The sequence below is a fragment of the Diceros bicornis genome, chromosome 19 (genome assembly GCF_020826845.1).
Source record: "Diceros bicornis minor isolate mBicDic1 chromosome 19, mDicBic1.mat.cur, whole genome shotgun sequence".
Classification (NCBI taxonomy): Eukaryota; Metazoa; Chordata; class Mammalia; order Perissodactyla; family Rhinocerotidae; genus Diceros; species Diceros bicornis.
In genome coordinates, this window is record NC_080758.1 from 22,875,667 (window position 1) to 22,894,395 (window position 18,729).

Sequence of the window (18,729 nt, forward strand, 5' to 3'; positions counted from 1 at the left end):
GGTGGTGTAGTGGTTAAGTGTGCGCGCTCAGCTTTGGCGGCCCAGGGTTCGTAGTTAGCCCAGGGCCAATCTTCCTCAGCAAAAAAAAAAAAGAGGAAGATTGGCATTGGATTTTAGCTCAGGGCTGATCTTCCTCACAAAGAGAAAAAAAAAAGAAAAGTCACTTCTGAAGTTTCAATTACATGTTACTTGTTAATGTAAATGACAATATCGACCGGCTTTCACTTAAGAACTGCACTTAGAGAGTCTGTTTTAAACATTTACCAGCATAGCATTGCAAGCAACCCAATAAAAAACATGGGCAAAAGATTTGAATAGGCACTTCCTCAAAGATATACAAAGAGCAAATAAACAAATGAAAAGATGATCAACATCATTGCAAATTAAACCACAGTAAGATACTGCTGCACATCCACTGGAATGGTTAATATGGAAAAGACCAACAATACCAAATGTTGGCAAGGATGTGGAGCAACTGGAACTCTCATACACTGCTGGTGGAGATGTAAAGTACAACCATTTTGGAAAACTGATAGCTTCTTAAAAAGCCAATTATACAACCTACCATATGACCCAGCCATTCTACTCCTAGAGGGTTTGTTAGTTTTTAATTAACTAGCTTTTTAAAAAATTATTAAAGAAATATATGCACACAGGAAAAAGTTCAACCTTTATTGGTTTGGGGCTTTTCCCCAAAATTGTTGTATATACTACGGACTAAATGAAAAAGTAATATTTGTAAAACAAACATAAGGAAAAAAGAATAGTGATAGAGTGAAACTGTGTACTTGCCATCTTGTTAAAAAAAGAACATAACTGTAACTTTTAAGTCCTCTTTCTAGTCCTGCCCATTCTATCCCTTTCTCTCCCCCCTCAGAGATCCCCATCCTGCAGGTTATATTGTTTCCTTGCTTTTCTTTATAATTTTCCCATGTATGTTTATAACTCCAAATAGTATTTGCTTACTTTTGCATATTTCTTAACTTTATATAAATGGAATTTACTACATATTTTTTCTGTGACTTTCTTTTTTCTCTTAAATATTGTAAGATTTGTCTGTGTTGTTGTGCATGGCTAGAACTCATTCATTTTCACTGCTGTATTGTACTTCATTGAATGAATATAGCACAGTTTATTCTACTGTTGATAGGCTGTTGGATGTTTCTAGTTTTTGGCTATGATGACTACTACTATGAAGATTCTTATATTTATTCCTCGTGCACATCTGTAAAAGTTTGACTGTAATACATTCCTAGTAGTAGAATAGTGAGTCGTGGCATATACACATTTTCAACTTTACTAGAGAATGCCAGATTATTTCCAAAGTGATTGTACCAATTTATACTGCCAGCTGTGATTTATAAGAATTCTCTTTGCTCCACATCTTTGTCAATATTTCATATTCATACCAATATAAAAAAATTCAAGCAATATAGAAGTTTAAAAACTAAATTTTTCTCTCAACAGTTCTACTCCATAGATGTTTGGTTTGAATTCCATAAGTTTTTCTACATGTATCCCAATGTGTGTGTGTGTCTGTGTGTGTACATACACACACAGACACAGACACACACACGCTTATCGCCTTTGTGAAAGTATTGTTTCGTTTTAATAAAAATGGAATCGTATTGTACCCCATTTGGCAACTTGCTTTTTCATTCATTAATATATACTAAACATTCAGCAAATAGAGATCTATTAAGTCATTCACTCACTCAGTATTTATTGAGCATTCCCATGTGCCAGGCACTATTCTAAGCTCTTGGAATACATGCATGAACAAAGCAGCCAAAAATCCTTGCCCTCATGGAGCTTACATTTAGCAGGAGGAAATAGATGATAAACAATATCTTAAATAAGTGAATGATATGTTAGAAGGTATTGTGTGCTATAGAAAAAAGAAAAAGTAGGGCCGGCCCGGTGGCTTAGCGGTTAAGTGCACACACTCCGCTACTGGCAGCCCGGGTTCAGATCTCGGGCGCGCACCGACGCCTCGCTTCTCCGGTCATGCTGAGGCCAGGTCCCACATACAGCAACTAGAAGGATGTGCAGCTATGACATACAACTATCTACTGGGGCTTTGGGGAGAAAAAGGAGGAGGGTTGGCAATAGATGTTAGCTCAGAGCTGGTCTTCCTCAGCAAAAAAAAGAGGAGGATTGGCATGGATGTTAGCTCAGGGCTGATCTTCCTCACAAAAAAAAAAAGAAAAAGTGGGAAAGGGTAAGGGGATTGACGGAGGTGGGGGATGTTCTACCTCAGTCTCTTTTTAACAGGAGCATAGTATTTCTTACCTGTCCGTTCACTCCCAATGAGGCTGACAATGTGCTAGGTGCTGGGAATACAACTGTGATCATGTAGACAAGGTTTCTCCCCTCGTAGAGCTTGTAGTCTGATGGCTAACAGTCAATAAACACAAATGAACTTGATAATTGTAGGTAATGCTTAAACACTATGAACAAGATAAGAAAATATCTGTGGGACTGGGGTGGGGAGAGGCTGCTTAACCTAGATTGGAGGTCAATAAATGCCTCTCTGAGAAGGTGACATGTAAGTTTTCACTTGAATGATGAGATGGAAGCAGTCTTGAAAAACTGTGATTTTTCTAATCCCCTCTTCATTCCTAGGATCTGTAGTCGGGAAGAAGTAGTGGTCCCTTATGCTTCTGACAGTGATTCAGGAAGTGTGGATTTGCAGCTGAGCAACTTAGAGGATGTTAAAAAAGGCCCAAGTAGCCTTGAACTTACAGGTGAAAAGGGGAAAGGTTAAAAAAAGGGGAGGGGGCAGGGGCAGAGAAAAGGGAATCTCTTTTCAAGTCAAGTTGCAGGGTTACCAGACCCTGACTCGATTTTGACAATGAATTTGGTCCCTGACTTTAAGACCCTGGAATAGGGTTGGCAAAATGAGATAAGATATATTATTCTAGACATACAGGAAACTAAACTGAAACAGATAATCCTACAGATTTGTGCAGAGTCTAAGTGCTAGAAGGACTCTGAGAAGGGAAAGGTAGGTGCGAGTGGAACCTGGATTGGGCTACAGAATAACTGTCTTTCACTGATTCTACGAACATGTATTGAGTACCAGTTGCTGGGCATACAACAGTGAACAAGACTGACCTGGTCCTTCCCCTCACAGAATATACATTATAGTGCTGAAAAGACCAAAAAAAAAAAGTAAATAAAGTAATTAGAAGTTGTAGTAAACATTATGAAAGAGTGAAACAAGGGGTTGAGACCCAGAGGGGAGATGGGAACCTACTTTAAAGCATGGTTGTCAGAGAACACCTGCTGAGATGGTGCTGTTTAAACCTAAAGAAGGCCTCAAGGACATGAGAAAGCAACCCATGTGAGAAGTAGAGGGAAAAGCATTCCACATGGGTGGAACAGCATGTACATGAGACAGGAAAGACTATGGTGTGTTTAAGGAACTACATTCATTCATTTGTACATTCAACAAATACCGGTTTCCCCCACTATCCAAAACTGGAGCATTCCTATGAAAACTTTCATAAGCTGAAATGGTGTAAAGCAAAGTAGCGGTTACCATTAATTTATATGGGAAAAATGTCTGAGCGTTCCCAGACTCCAAAAATAATCTACCAAAATAAATCAAGATAAAACATAGCTGCTCACAGACGCAGTTCAAAGCTATGGCAAGTTGATGCTGAGATGCTGAGTGTAGTTCCTGGGGAAGGAGCTTGGTGGCGCCACTTCTGCTGCTCAGGGAACCACTGCCTCCATAAAGGCTCCCTGCAAAACAAACGCTGAACACTATAATTTCGCTTTTTGTAAAAGTGCAAATCCTCTTCAGGTTTCTTTGGGTTAGCAAAAACAGTACTAATGTAAGGTCTTCCATAAAAGGAAAGTAGCGTAAAGCGAACTTTTGGATAGTGGAGGGAACCTGTATTTATTGAAGCCCTACTGTGCTCTAAACACTGATCTAGCCGCTGGAGACAGAACAGTGAACAGAACAGACAGTGTACTTATAAACAAATGGTTGGAATTCAGTATAATATCTGTGAGGGGGGTGGGGGTGGGTGTAGGGAGCAGACACAGAGAAGTTTATTAGCGACTAGGAGGATACTTAGCCAAGAGGGGGTCCAGGAAAGGCATCCTGGAGCTGAGCCCTGAAGGATGAGTAGGAGTGAGCTAGGCAAAGAGAGGTAGGGGAAGGTGGGGGAGAAGAAGGAAAAACATGCAAGCAGCAGGAAAGCCTGTGTGAAGATCAGAGGTGAGCGAGAACATGGCTTCTAGGGAATGACAAAAAGGTGGCAGGAAGTGGGAGGAAATTGCAGAAGAGGCCAAAAAGAGTACAAAAGTAGAGTGGTAGAAACCCTCAGATGATAGGTGTGTTAAGGGGGAAACAGTAAGACTATTTGCCCAATAGGAATAAAGGATTTGGTATTGGAAAATAGAAGAGGTAAGGACGTAAAGCTACATGAAGAGGAAAATGATGCCACCATAATCATTGTCACTCAGTGAGCAAAGGAGTAATACTTGCCAACCCTTCCTTGGTGCTAGCTCCATATCAGCCAAATGAAGTGGGTTCTATTATCATCCCCATTTTGGAAATGAAGAAATAGCCCAGAGAAAGTAAGGTTGCACAAGGTCAGAATGCTAGAAAGAGGCAAAGCAAGGATCTGAGCCTAGGCCAACCAACTCTGGAGTAACTCTGGAGCCTGTGCTCTTAATCAGAGTATATCCCAGGTTGGGAAGGAGATACCTCAAGCACTTACTGCAGTCTGGTCCAGTGGGAAAAGATCAGCAAGGGGCTGCTACTGTATTTTAAGCTCTTGTCACCACAGAGTCATAGACTTTTGAATCTGAATAATAATATCTACCATTTAAGTACTTACTATGGGCCACATACTGGGATAAATGTTTTGTATGTATTACCTCACTTAATCCTCACAATAACCCTATGTTACAGGTGAGGAAACAAAGGTTCCAAGAGGCAAACTAACTGGATAAAGGTGATACAACCAATAAGTAGAGCCGGGATTCACACTAGTCTCAAACTGCGATGTAAAGTCCATGCTCTTAACTACTCTGCTACATCTCAGTCTTAAAGGTTTTAGTAGTTCAGAAGGCCCTTAGAGAACGTGGAATTTGTCATTGAGAAAACTGAGACTCGGAGAGGGGAAGGGACTTGGTCAAGGTCGCAGAGCAAATAGTAGAGGTGAGAAGAGGGCCTGTCTGTCCTAATGTCCAGTGGTTCTCCCCACTAAACCATGGAACTTTACGTAGTACGGAGGCCTCATCCGATGTCTGTCTTTCCGTATTAGACTCGGACGTCTCTGACATCCCTGAACTCCCTCAGGAATCCCTCGCAGATAGCTTCAGACACCCGACCCACCAGGGCCCCCTCGGCAAGCCCATTGTTGAGAGGCTGATCCAATCCGTCCGGGAGTTTTTTGATGGTGAGCTAAAGGTATGTACAAGCAATCTTTAGGGGTTATCCAACTTAGTCCTCCATTTTAACAAATATTTTAAACATTTATTATTTCCTTATTATATAAATAATTTATATTGTGGGCCATAAAATGTATTTATATTTATACTTTAATGTTTATTTTTATATTTATAATAAATATATTTATATATATTTATAAACTTTATATTTATACTTATAAAAATTATAAAATCCCTATAAAAACAAAGAAAACCATAGTAAAAATTAAAAGTTAATCTTCCAGGGCCGACCCCGTGGCTTAGCGGTTAAGTGCGCACGCTCCGCTGCTGGCGGCCCAGGTTCAGATCCCCGGGCGAGCACCGACGCACCGCTTCTCCGGCCACGCTGAGGCCGCGTCCCACATACAGCAACTAGAAGGATGTGCAACTGTGACATACAACTATCTAGTGGGGCTTTGGGGGAAAATAAATAAATAAAATTCAAAAAAAACTAAAAGTTAATCTTCCCTAATCCCACTCTCCTGAGATAACTACTGTTAACATTTTGGTATATATATTTTCAGACTTTTTCTATGCATACAAATGCATGTAATTGTAGAAAAATAAACATCAGAGATGGTGGGAGAAAAAATTTTTTTAGGTCCATAACTATAAATCCATATTATGCTGCTTAATACAGTATTCCATTGTTTAGGTGAAACATTCATTCATTTTTTCATTCTATGAGAGCATATAACAGAAGAATTTGTCTTAACCTGGGGGTAAGGGAAGGCATCTATGAGGAAGCAACCCTTAAGCTCGGATCTGAGGAATGAATACGAGAAACTAGAAGTTAGAGTTGGAGGGAGTGTTCCAGAAATAGGGAATGGTACGTTTAACAACCTTGTGGTGGAATGGAGCAGAGCATGTTTGGTGAACTCAAAGAAGCCTAGTATGTTTAAATCATAGTGTTGAAGGTATCTGTCATTTGTCAACAGACACTTAGGTTGTTTCCATGTTTTGGCTATTGTGAATAATGCTGCAATGAACGTGGGAGTGTAGATATCTCTTTGAAATCCAGATTTCATTTCCTTTGGATATATACATGAATGTTTTTGGTTTATGAAAATTCATCAAGCTTTACATTTTATCTACGTATAATGCCAATAAAAATTTTTTTTTTTTTTTGGCAAGGAAGATTAGCCCTGAACTAACCTCCCTTGCCAATCCTCCTCTTTCTGCTGAGGAAGATAGGCACAGATATTAGAAGAAGATTGGCCCTGAGTTAATATCTGTGCCCATCTTCCTCTATTTTATATGTGGGAAGCCTGCCACAGCATGGTTTGATAAGCGGTGCGTAGGTCCACGCCTGGGATCCGAACCTGTGAACCCCAGGCCGCCAAACCAGGGTACACAAACTTAACCACTACGCCACTGGGCTGGCCCTGCCAATAAAACAATTTTTAAGAACACTTAAAGCCAGAACGTTGGTCTTCACTTTTGACTTGACCATTCTTTATTCTTCATGTCAGCAGGGCTTTATAAAGAATTTCTTTGTAATTAATGAAGGGCTTGGGTTGCTGCAGTGAATTGAAAAAAGTCCATTCCCTGCCTTCACCTGAATCCACAGCCAGTCAGGGAAATAGATAAATAAGATGGTAATTCTGTCAGAGTATGACAAATGCCACGATAGCAATATATACATTTGGTTTATGGATACACTTAGGAAGGACACCCTGCTTCAGGAGAAAATGCATGATCCACGTCTTAAAGGACATATAGATTTTAGTCAGTAAACAAAAAGAAGTATAGAGAATTCAGAAGATGCAAAGGCCCAGAAGCAAGACAGGGCAGCATAAAAGTTAGTTTGGCTAAAGCTCAAAATGCTGGGGGCCAAGGCAAGAGATGAATTTGAAAAGGTTAGCTAGGGTCACATTGGGAAGGGCCTTGGCCTCCATGGGTGCCGTTGAAAGATTTCAATAGGGAGTGACCTTATCAAATTTGCGTTTTATAAAGATGGATCTGGTGATGGCTGGGGGATTATATTGGAGGGGGCAAAACTGGAGCAGGGAAACCCAGTGTTGGATCGTTACACTAATTCAGGTGAGAGAGAGTCAGGCCATGAGGTCAACTTCTTGCTAGATATTGCTCCTTGCTGTCCAGAGAGCTTATACCAGTTTATACCGTCTATATGCGGGGCGGGGGTGGGGGAGGATACTAGAAGAAGTTTTCTCAAATTTGTGGAATTATTGGTCTCTTTTCTTCTTATGTGTTATTTTTTCAAAGTTCCTGTGATATAAAACTTGCTTGCTTTTATCATCAGAAAAGGAGAATAATACAAAAGAGATTTGATTCTTCAAATCAGAACTTGCATTTTAATAGGAAATCTTAAAGACTCAAAATAATGAATCTTTAATGACATCAAGAGAGCTAGAAGTAGCAACATCAGAGGTCACCTTTAGGAAGCTTAATCAGGGTATAGCAGTATACAGGGTGGGTGGTGCGGAAGCACAGACTAAAGGTGGGGAGAGCCGTTATGGAGCACTTAGTAATCTAGCTGAGTGGGAAAATGAGGTCCCAGACCCAGGCAGGGCCAGTAGACAAGGAATTTCATTCCTCTGTAATTTATTCATTCCTTATAAGGAATGATAATATAAAAGACTGATATTGGATTGAATGAGATATCAGATGTTTAAAACATTCCAAATAACTTTTCAAAAGCCCTCTACAATTATCAAATGAGATTATAATGTATAATTGTTTTTATTGTTTTTTCCACAAATTCAGAGTGAACTTGAGAAGCTGACATTCCTAAGATCTTTGTCTTCTCTCAGCCAAACTTTACCCTATGATGAAACCACGGGATCATTCATTCACAGCCACATAGCAGACATTGTGCATATCCTAAATGTAAGTATTGTGACCTTATCACAAATTATCAGGACCATGCAAATTCAGTGACTTGGCTAACAAATTTTTGGTGGCTTCACCTACTTTATCAATTCCCTTAACCTCTTCTCATATCAGTATCTCTGTATAGAGGAGAAATACTCAGGGGTACTCCACAATATAATCACTCTTGAAAACCAATTAAAAGAGGGGTAGAAAGGAGAGGAGTAACATTTAAATTTCTTGGTAAGGACAGTGCTGCATGGCATTAATCAAGCGGTGGTTCTGAGGCAGAGTCTATAATCATGCCCCAGTTCAAGTGCCAGCTCTGCCTTTTTCTAGCTGTGTGACTTTGGGAAACTACTTAACTTCTCAGTGCCTCAGTTTCCTCATCTATAAAATAACAGCTGTATCTACTTCACAGAGCTATTAAGAGCATTAAATAAGAAATAAATCTAAGCCACGTAGCATGATACCTAACACGTATTTTGCATATGAGAAACATGATTGTATCCTTTTTAGTATTGTATTTTATCCTATTGGTACTTAAGTCCAGCCATACTCTGCCACTAACTCATTCATTCATTGCCTTGTTAAGTGCCTGACAGTTCCAGACAATGTCCTGGGACACTACAAAGACAAGGAAGACATATCCCTGTTCCTGCAGACAAGCAAAGTGTAGTCAAGTGTCATAGAGACTGTGACAAAAATTTAAATAGGTCTAGTGAGGGCACAAAGGAGTGAGTGAGTGGTCAATTCTGTGTCAAGTGATCCAGAAGGGCTTTACAAAGGAGTTGATGCACTCAAGCAAATACTTAACTGATCGATGCTTTAGTTTTCTCATCTGTGAAATGTCCCCTTCTGTTTCTCTAAAGCTCTAAAGTTCTGAATCTGAGATTTCTTACGGACTCCAGGAAAATGAGCACTTCTTTTTTAATCCACAGATCTGTAAGGCTGATTAGATTGATGATTAGTTGTCAGAATTGAAAGCTAACCAGCTAACAGGTTTAATAATAATTAATAATAATCCAGACGTTATCAAGGATCTTCTAGATCTTCTAGATCTAGATAGAAGATATACCTTCTATCAAGGTGTATCTAGAACACCATGGTGCTTTGATAAAGGATACAGATTTCCTGGAGGTATTAATCCTTGCCCTCCAAGGGTTTACAATCCATTTGGAAGTGACCACACCTCATAAATAGATTGAGAACTATTCCAAATAATACATCAAGTGGAACAAAATGATATAATGCAGATTTAAGAATGAATGCAGCTTTCTCCTTGACTACACTCCACGGAAAGAGAGTTAGCAGCAGCCATGGGACTCAGCCAAAATGGCATGATTCTCAAGTCCCTCTTCCACAAGAATTGGCAGCATTGAGTTGCTACATAAGGTTCAACCAGCCAGCTCAGAAGATCCACAAATGCAAGTCTCAGACAGCAAAAGCACACTGAATTTCCCCATGCTCTGCGTCTGGATCTGTCTAGCCAGTAGTAAAATACCCACTGTCAGGTATCAACCGAAGTTTGGCCTGGCAAGGGGTTCAGCTTAGAAGAGTTAAGGGTAGTTGGTGTCCATGAGAGAATTACATCATTGTACAAGTCTATGAAGTCCTTGTAAGCCCTTGTGCAGGAGCTAAAAGAGTGTGGCTCCCAACAACCAGGAGAAGAGGTGACCCAGAGGAGAGGCACTTCTGCTGAGGAACCCACAAGGAGGAGAAAGCCAGGGTCCTTATAAAGAAAGAATTTTAAGGCATTTGCCAGTCTTCTTATGACCCATGCTAATGCGTGGTTCTTCAGTATCCAAATAAAAAGAGCCAAGAAAGCTAAGAACAGAATATGGAAAGGAAGGGGAAAAAAGGCTGTTACAATACTTCACCAAAGAAGATTTATAAATAAGCACATGAAAAGATGCTCCATCATTGTGATTAGGGAAGGGAAATTAAAACCACAGTGAGATTCAACTGTACAACCACTAGAATGGCTGAAATAAAAAAGAAAGATAATACCAATGTTGGATATGGTGCAACTAAAACTTTCATACACTGCTGGTGGGAATGTAAAATGCACAACCACTTTGGAAAACAGTTTGTCAGTCTCTTAAACATACACTTAACATATGACCCAGCAATTCCACTCCTAGGTAAAATGAAGCATATGTCTACATAAAGATATGTACATAAACGTTCATAGCAGCTCTATTTATAATAGCTGGATACTGGAAACAACCCAAATGTCCATCAGCAGATGAATGGATAAACAAATTGTGGTGTATCCACACAACGGAATACTACCCAGCAATAAAAAGGAATGAACTGTTGATACACGCTACAACTTGGATGAATCTCAAAATAATTATGCTGAATGAAAGAAACCAGACAAAAAAGGGACTATACTATGTGATTCCATTTATATAAAATTATAGAAAATGCAAACTTATGTACAGTGACATCAGATCAGTGGTTGCCTGAAGATGGAGTAGAGTAGAGTAGGAAGAGCAGGAGGGAGAAATGACAAAGTAGCCCAAAAAAACTTTTGGGAGTAATCCATATGTTCATTATCTTGATTGTGGTGATGGTTTCATGGATGTATACATATGTCAAAAATCATCAAACTATACACTTTAAATATGTAGTTTTTTGTGTATCTGTTAACTCAAAATCAAAAAAGCTGCAAAAAAATCTGTTGAGAACTTTAATAGAAAAGAAAAAAATGCAATGGCAACTGGGATATAGCGTTAAGTAATGACAAGATTGGGGTGAAATTAATCCAGCTAGATCTCCTGATCTAAGACTCGAAGGAGGTGGTGGAGAGGGTTGACAGAAGAGAGAAGGGACCTGCGGGTAGGGGTTTTGAATGGTAAATTACTACCTGGCTATGCCAAGGCCAGGGTTCTGCATCCTGCAATATGGCAGAGTGGCCAGGGGTGCCCGACAGCAGACACGGGCACCAAGACCTGCTGTAATAGAATTTTAATGTAGCCAGATTTGTCCTTAGCGCCTCTTGATTCTCCTCTGCCAGCTTGAGACTCCACCCTAATTCTGTATCTGGGGTCCTCCACAAAACCCTACTACTATGTTGTTGTTTGGTGAATAGTTAAAGGGTACACTCAGCATTGAGGAGGCACTGTATTATTTGGGCAGCAAGGCAGGAAATAGGTGATAATGAGGTTTCAGGAAGACTCTTCAGTGATATGGATAATAAATGCTGAAGGAGTTCAGAGGATAGACAGTTCATGGTGGACTGAACTAATATGAAAAGACTCTGTCCATTTGTCCTAGTGAGAGTCTGAGCTCCCTGAAGCAGAAAGGTGGAGAGGAAAGGGAGCTGTTGTAGGAATCAGAAGACACAATTTCTAGTTCCATTCTGTCAAGCACAACCTGTGTGGTCTTAGACAAATCACTTAGTTTCTCTGAACCTCTAGCTCCACCCGGAAAATGGAGATAGTTATATCTGTCTGCCTTTCATTAAGACCTATAGAAAAATGTCTCATTTTGTTAAGATTGGTTAAGATTCTTCTTGGGGCAAGCAACAAAAATCAACTCTGGCTCGCTTAGGTTAAAAACAAACAAAAAGGATGCTGGGATACAGTTTGCTCAAAAGGATGCTAAGGAAGAAGTTTAACAATCAAGCCTCCAGAAGAGCATGTTCCAGGACAGCTCCAGGGGTTTCACAGACAGGGGCTGCTCTGCCATCACTGTGACTCAAACCTTCAGCATCTCCCAGTCTGTCACTCTAAAATTCCAAATTCTGGGAGACAGAATCTGATTAGCCCAGACTGGGTCTATTCTCTACTCTTGCATCAATCAATATATCTAAGGCAGCATCATATAGTAATGAAATGACTTCTGGGTGTCCCTCCCTGTGTATTGGAGGCAGTTCCCAAAGAAGGGGTGATTGCTGTGATCTGAGTAGTTACCCCGAGAGGTTCCTACTACACCAATACTTTACAAACAAAAATAGCCTCTCACTTCTGAGTTCCCCATAGTGGTTAGCATAATTGTGAACAAATAATAAGCCTTCATACTTGATTAAACTGATTTGAAAAAGTTTATTCTGGCAGAAGTGGTCAAGTAGATTGAAGCCAGAGGGATTGCAGGCCTGGTGATTTAGCTAAGAGGCCCTGCCTTCATCCACATGTGAGGTGTATGGCTGCAGGAATGGACAATCAGGAACTGTGCAGAGCAAGGAGTAGCTATTGCCGTGATTGATTGGATGTGGGAAGTGAATAAAGGAGAAAAAAAGTCATAAACCATCTTTTTAATGAGCCCTGGGAAAGGGCACCATTGACAGCAATTGAAGGCTGGGAAGGTATGTTCTTTGGAGGGGAAGATGAACTCACCACTTTTTTACACCAAACTGCTGGGTATAGCTATGATCTTAGTGGTGATCCCCTTGAGATAACTAGATTTGGGCAAGTAAAGCCCCAGGAGGCTGAAGGCAGAGTCTTATGCTTTGTCCCTTCCAGACTATAAAGCCATAAAAATAAGTGAGCTCCTAGAGGAAGTAAGGAAGAAGAGCAGCAAGCCACCAGCAAGAGCTGACCAGAGTTGGAAAATGAGAAGAGAAAGAGAAAACTCAGGAAGGGGCAAGAAAGAGAACCCGGGAGTATTTATTGAGCACTGCCTCCTGGGCACTATCCTAAGTTTCTAGTGAGGTCTTTTTGATGGCAGGTAAGAGAAATCCACTAGAGGCAGCTGAAACACAAAGGGGAGATTTGTTCTTAGGATAACTGAATGTTTCCCAGAATTCTATGACAGGAAGAGCGGCCTGTTCCAGGAAGGGAATGAAACCAGAAAAAAAAATTTCACAAACTCAGTGAGAACTTTCTCTCCCTCTCTTATCTTTGCTTCTTTGTATGCATTTCCATTTCTCCCTCTCTCTTCCCAAAATTGGCTCTCTGTTACCTTGTCATTAGGGCCCAGTGCTCCCAAATTGTAACTTTCCTTTTAGTAGATCCGCCAGACTGATACTGAAGCTGTTTGTCTCAATACCAAATTCCTGAGAGACAGAATCTGATTGACCTTTGTGTCTACTCCTGGACAGATGAGCTGTGACTAGCAGGACAGAACGACTTAGCAGAAACATGGCTGTGAGGTGCCCATTCCTGTGGGCCGGGGGCAGTTTCCAGAGAGGCTGGGTGGACAATCCAGTAAGGCTTCCACTGTAACCATTTACATTTGCTCATCAACTCCCTGAGATATATCTCATTTCCTCCATACTCATAAGGAAACTCAGGCACAAGGAAGTTAAATAATGCATTCAGGGTCACACAGTGAATGAGTGGCAGAGCCAGTGCTCAAACCCAGGTGCTGTCTAGCTCCAAAGCCTCTGTTTTTTTCTATCACTCTGCAGATTTTTCCAGCAGAACAAGGCAGCTTTCCCTCTGCCAATTTGAAATTTGGAAAGCTATTCCTTTTCTAGGACAAGTAACATAATGATATTAGGCACTATAGTAGAGATGCTGGTTTAGTAGAAAGAGGAATTAGGTTGCCTAAACTAGAAATAATCATTAGTAATAAAAATAATGAATAACAGACACTATCTAAGAGTTATTGAGGGCTCTTAGGTGTTATTAATTAGCTCATTTAGTACTCACAACCACTCCATGAAGGTAAGTAGTACCATTATCTTGTGTTACAGATGGGGAAACTGAGGTACTGGGAGGTTAAATAACTTGTGTCAGCTCAAACAGCTGTTAAGAGGCAGAGCCAGGCCTCGGGATCTGGCTCCAGAGAATAAACTAGCCTGGCCACTGTCCTGTTGCCAGTCCTGTGGAACCAAGGAGCAGGGCCCACTGAAGGGCTTGCTCTTGTTCTTGCAGGCCTCCCACATCTCTGATCACCTGGCCTCATGACTTGGCAAATTCTCGACTCTCTAAAGTTCTTTCCCTCTCATTGCAGAGGCTGGTGGAAGAGGAACCCCTGCATTCTCTCTTCAGCCCTGTGCGCCAGGAGGTCTTTGTCACCATCACTGACCTCAGGTGATGCCAACATGCCCCACATATGCATCCTGGTTCCTCATTCAGAGCCAATACCAGAGCCAACATGTTCCATATTTTGAACTTCTGAAAACTATTTAGATAGGAAAGGGGAAGCCAAATCCATGTTTTTCTGTAAGAACTTTGACTTCATATATGCTGCCATCTATATCTGAAAGACCTTATTGGAACCTCTTTGGAGTTCAGTTTTGTCGAAAGTATATTCAGTGGAAAGTTACTCCCATATATGCTTCATGACATTAGAATTCCATGGTCCAAGAAGTTTGGAAGGGCTGCCTGCAATTTACCTCCCTTGGAGGTTTGTACCACACATTAACTGATTAAAGGTCCCAAGAAGTCCTGTAGCTAAGAAGTTTTTTTAACTTAGTTTAACCCACTATTCCCCAAACTAACAAACATTCAGCAGAACACACTTTGGAAAATCGTGGTTTACTATGTTAGATTGTAGCAGGCTTCCCTCTGTGGTTGAACTGGAGGAAGCCTGGAAGGATGTCACTCCAGTGACCTCTTGGGGAGGTAAGGAGGGAAAGGGAAGAAGGATGGAGGCTCTGAGCCTGAAACTCTTTCTCTAACCTTTTGTGAGATTTATCTAAACAGACTGACAAGCATGCCATTTATCTTTTCCGTCACAAGGATATACCAATCAGTCTACCCTTTTCTTTTGGGTTGCTTTGATCCCTACTTATCAATGTCAAATCAAATTCTTCCCAAACTGTCTTTTCTTTTTTTCTTTTTTGTTGCTGATGAAGATTGGCCCTGAACTAACATCCATGCCCATCCTCCTCTATTTTTTGTATGTGGGATGCCACCACAGCATGGCTTGATGAGCGGGGCGTAGGGCTGCGCCTGGGATTCGAACCTGTGAACCCTGGGCTGCCAAAGCGGAGCGTGTGCACTTAACCACTATGCCACCGGGCCGGCCTCTCAAACTGTCTTTTCTTAGTTACCAAGATGTCCATTTGCTGTTTGGCTCTGAAGATAGAACTGACTTGTTCAGTCTTATCATGAAAAGTATAATCACTCTGCCATCTGTAAAGACTCTTACCCAGCTACAGGACATCATGCCAAGTGGGCCCTACAACTCAGAGGTAACTCCTGCTTTGGTTTGATGACTTGTCATCCACAGGGTCAGCTGATCTTGGCCTTTTGAGAATGCATTTAATTTTTTGGAACTAGCCAAAAAACATTTAAGCCAAGTCTAGTGAATAAAATAGATAGTTAAATTAAATAGCTTTTTTTCCTGTTTATTTTGTCTTCTTTCTTTTTTCTTTCTTCCCTCCTTCCTTGCTTTTGGCTCTAAAATAAAGTGGGAGTTGTTGGGGCACAGGGCAAGGCCACCCGAAAATATCCCACGATGGCATATTGATTACTTTAAATTAAAGTTACTTGTTTTGGCCCTCTCTCTGCTCCCCCTAGAAGCAGGAAGTAAATCTCTCACATGAAGGGTATTCTCTCCGTACCAGGAGATATAGACATCCTTGTCACCAGAGCTAGGAAACTCAGGGCTGAGAAGCCTGTATAAACAAACCTTGTTATTTTCACTAATTTACTACCTCAAGCCTAAACTCTGCTTAAATTCCTTACTAATTACATACCCCAAACCTAAGTTTCTTTGTGCTGTCAATTACTCACAAATGTATTATTTCTTTGTGTAAAAAAGATATATAAACTGCCTGCTTTGTTCACTCTCTGAGCATCATTTTTATGATGATCTCCCATATATGCATATTAAATTGTTTTTTTTCTTTGTTAATCTGGTCTGGTGTCAATTTGATTATAATAATAGCCCTAAGAAATCAAGTGGGGTAAGAGGGGGAATTTCTTCCTCCCCGACAGAGTATTCATATACTTAGAAGATATTTAGGGTTACCATGTGCTAAGCATCATGATAGGCAACAGAAATACAACAGTACACACTCATCCGGGGAGCTTACATCCTTGTGCAGAGATACAAACTGCTGATAAATATAATATCAGGTGGTAATAAGAGCTGTGAAAAAAATAAGACAGGGAAAGAGGAGGATGAAGAGTACTGTGGTTGGGAGGCACAGGGGCTTTTTCACATAGGTGGTCAGAGAAAGCCTTCCTGATGAGATGACAGTGGAAGAGAGGGGGTGTGGATATCTCTGGAGGAGAAGCTTTCAGGCAGAGAGAAGGGGAAGTGTAAAGTCCTTGATTTTCTTCTGCAGCTAGTAAAGCAGTTGGTAAAGCAGTTGCCAAAGGGAACTTGGTTCTCCTTTGTTTCAAGATATCGATATCAGAAAGAGTCACAAGTCAAACTTGTATCTTGATGACCCTAAATAATTCCCCAAATGTAGTGAGAATCAGTTAACTGTGTTCCCAGTAATGCTGAGGTGTCCATTTAATGTGAATATATGTTGTTTCACCTCAGGTCACGAACTGCCTACCAGTACTTTTACACTTCGTTCTGCACCTTGAGTAAAGTCTCCAGATAATGAGCCTTAAAAGTGTACAGTGCTTGGGGAACTTCCTGTAGGGGGCGTCGCTGATCCTGTGCCTTTTCAGTGTCTCTACAGGCAGACGTTTCAGGCATTCTCGGAGATGCTCCAGAGTTTGGTGGTAAAAGACCCACATTTGGAAAATCTTGACACCATTTTTAAGGTAAACACAATATCAGGAGAGAATGGGAAACTATTCTTATTAACTGGTGAAAATGGAAGAAGAAAATGTGGAAGGATTAAGTTTTAAGAGAGAGCATAAGAGTTAAGAGGATCAGCTATCAATTTTGAGTCAGACTTGGTTTCAAATTCTGACTCTGCCATTCATTGGTTATAAATTCAGCAAGGAATGTAATCTCTCAGTCTTATTTCTTCACCTTTAAGTTGAGATAATAATTACTGTGAGTATTGAATAAATGGCCTTCAATAGAGGGTTTAAATGGTTGCTATGATTATTCTTTAAATTATTTTTGCTTTCTACCATAGAAGGGTTTCAGTCAGTGACCAGAGAACAGAGTCAGCCTCATGAATGAGTAAATAGGCAGCTGCCTACCAGGCAAGATTCAAAGGTCTTTAATAACCACCTGCTCCCACTTATACCAGTTCCAGTATATGCTCTTCCATCATTAGGGATTTATTCACTGAGTGCATTTACTGCAGTTCAAGCAGCTTGCTCTCTTGCCCCTTTTAAGATGCAGATATCCCAGAAAGGATAACCCCTGAGACTATTATTAATCATTTGTGTGTAAGTAAAGATGGACATTTATCTTTGCCACAACGAACCTTAACATTATTTCTCATTCCTCTTCTATTTGTACATCAACACTCCAGCCAGATTGGGTTTCTCTCCTTTATCTCGTTGTGCCCTGTACTTTCCTGCCTTGGCAGCTTAATTAAACTGTTTCTTGTCCCTGAAAAGCCACCTTCTTTATGAAGCTGCTACTCATGGATATTATCTTCTCCGTGAATCTTTCCCTGACTGTTCCAGGCAGATGCATTTTCTCCATCTTCAGAGTTCTTTAATAGCACGTAATTAATTTTCTTCCTTTCAGATTTCAGAAGGCTAAAAACATAGAGAAGAATAGAATAAATAATTCAAGGAAGTGGAATGAAGGGAAAACACGTCTAGAAAAGAAGCCCCTGTAGAAGCCAGACCACTGACCCTCTAGGTCTTTGTGCCGTTTGTCATCCCACCACTTTCATTTCAACCAAAACTGGTTTATCATTTAGGAAAATATTTTCAGACACAGTAGTGACATGTGGAACTTCTCTCTCCATATTTTCTTCCAAACAGAATAAAGGTGTTATCCCAGATCTTCCTGATAAACCATTTAGGCTCCCTTTATGTTTCACAGCACATGGACCCCTGGTTACAGTCAATCAAAGACCATGAGCGGGAACGGGCCACAGCCAGCATGGCTCAGGTTCTGAAGTGCTTATCCATACATCTCAGCTTAAAGGTAAGCAGCCCTTCAGTTGCAGAGGAAGAAGGATCCGAAGCCATCCTATCGCTGCCTGTTTCCCCTCCTATTTGTGACTGCCCAAAATGGTGACTCCTTGGTGCTCAGGTAACATCGTAGCACTTAGCATTATTCACATATCTGCCGGTCTCCTAAAATTTGAGCAGCTTGAGGCCAGGTACTGTGTTTGTTAATGTTGCACACCTACTGCTTAGCGCAAGAGCTAGAACATAACAATACAGTAAATGTTTTTGAATGAGTGAGTAAGTAAATGTCGCCTGAAAATATCTGAGGGCCCACAGTGGCCTAGTCTCTGTGCAGTGTTGTATTTGAAGTAACAAAGTCCAGCAGGCAAATGTAAGTACATCAGTTTAAATATCTCCCAGCATCTCAAACAGTTCTATGGTGCCCCTTTTTAAATCCCTTCATTTCTCTCTTTCACTCTCTCACTTCTCAGTTGTTCTGAATCCTCTCCCATAACTCCTAAAAAGAACTCCCCAAAACTAAGATCCTCCTTCCCGCATC

General features: G+C 40.7%; 1 protein-coding gene across 9 annotated transcripts in view; it reads left to right on the forward strand.

The window, feature by feature from the left end:
• Positions 1 to 18,729, forward strand: part of MROH8 (maestro heat like repeat family member 8) — a 54,203-nt gene that overhangs the window by 3,308 nt on the left and 32,166 nt on the right. For 8 of the 9 annotated variants that reach the window (XM_058562733.1, XM_058562730.1, XM_058562731.1 and 5 more), the window contains exons 2-8: positions 2,626 to 2,747; positions 5,286 to 5,431; positions 8,179 to 8,301; positions 14,188 to 14,267; positions 15,229 to 15,373; positions 16,812 to 16,907; positions 18,100 to 18,204. In XM_058562733.1, the coding sequence (XP_058418716.1) occupies positions 2,626 to 2,747; positions 5,286 to 5,431; positions 8,179 to 8,301; positions 14,188 to 14,267; positions 15,229 to 15,373; positions 16,812 to 16,907; positions 18,100 to 18,204 (817 nt within the window). The remainder of the gene's footprint in view (positions 1 to 2,625; positions 2,748 to 5,285; positions 5,432 to 8,178; positions 8,302 to 14,187; positions 14,268 to 15,228; positions 15,374 to 16,811; positions 16,908 to 18,099; positions 18,205 to 18,729) is intronic. The other variant, XM_058562735.1, reaches the window with a different exon arrangement.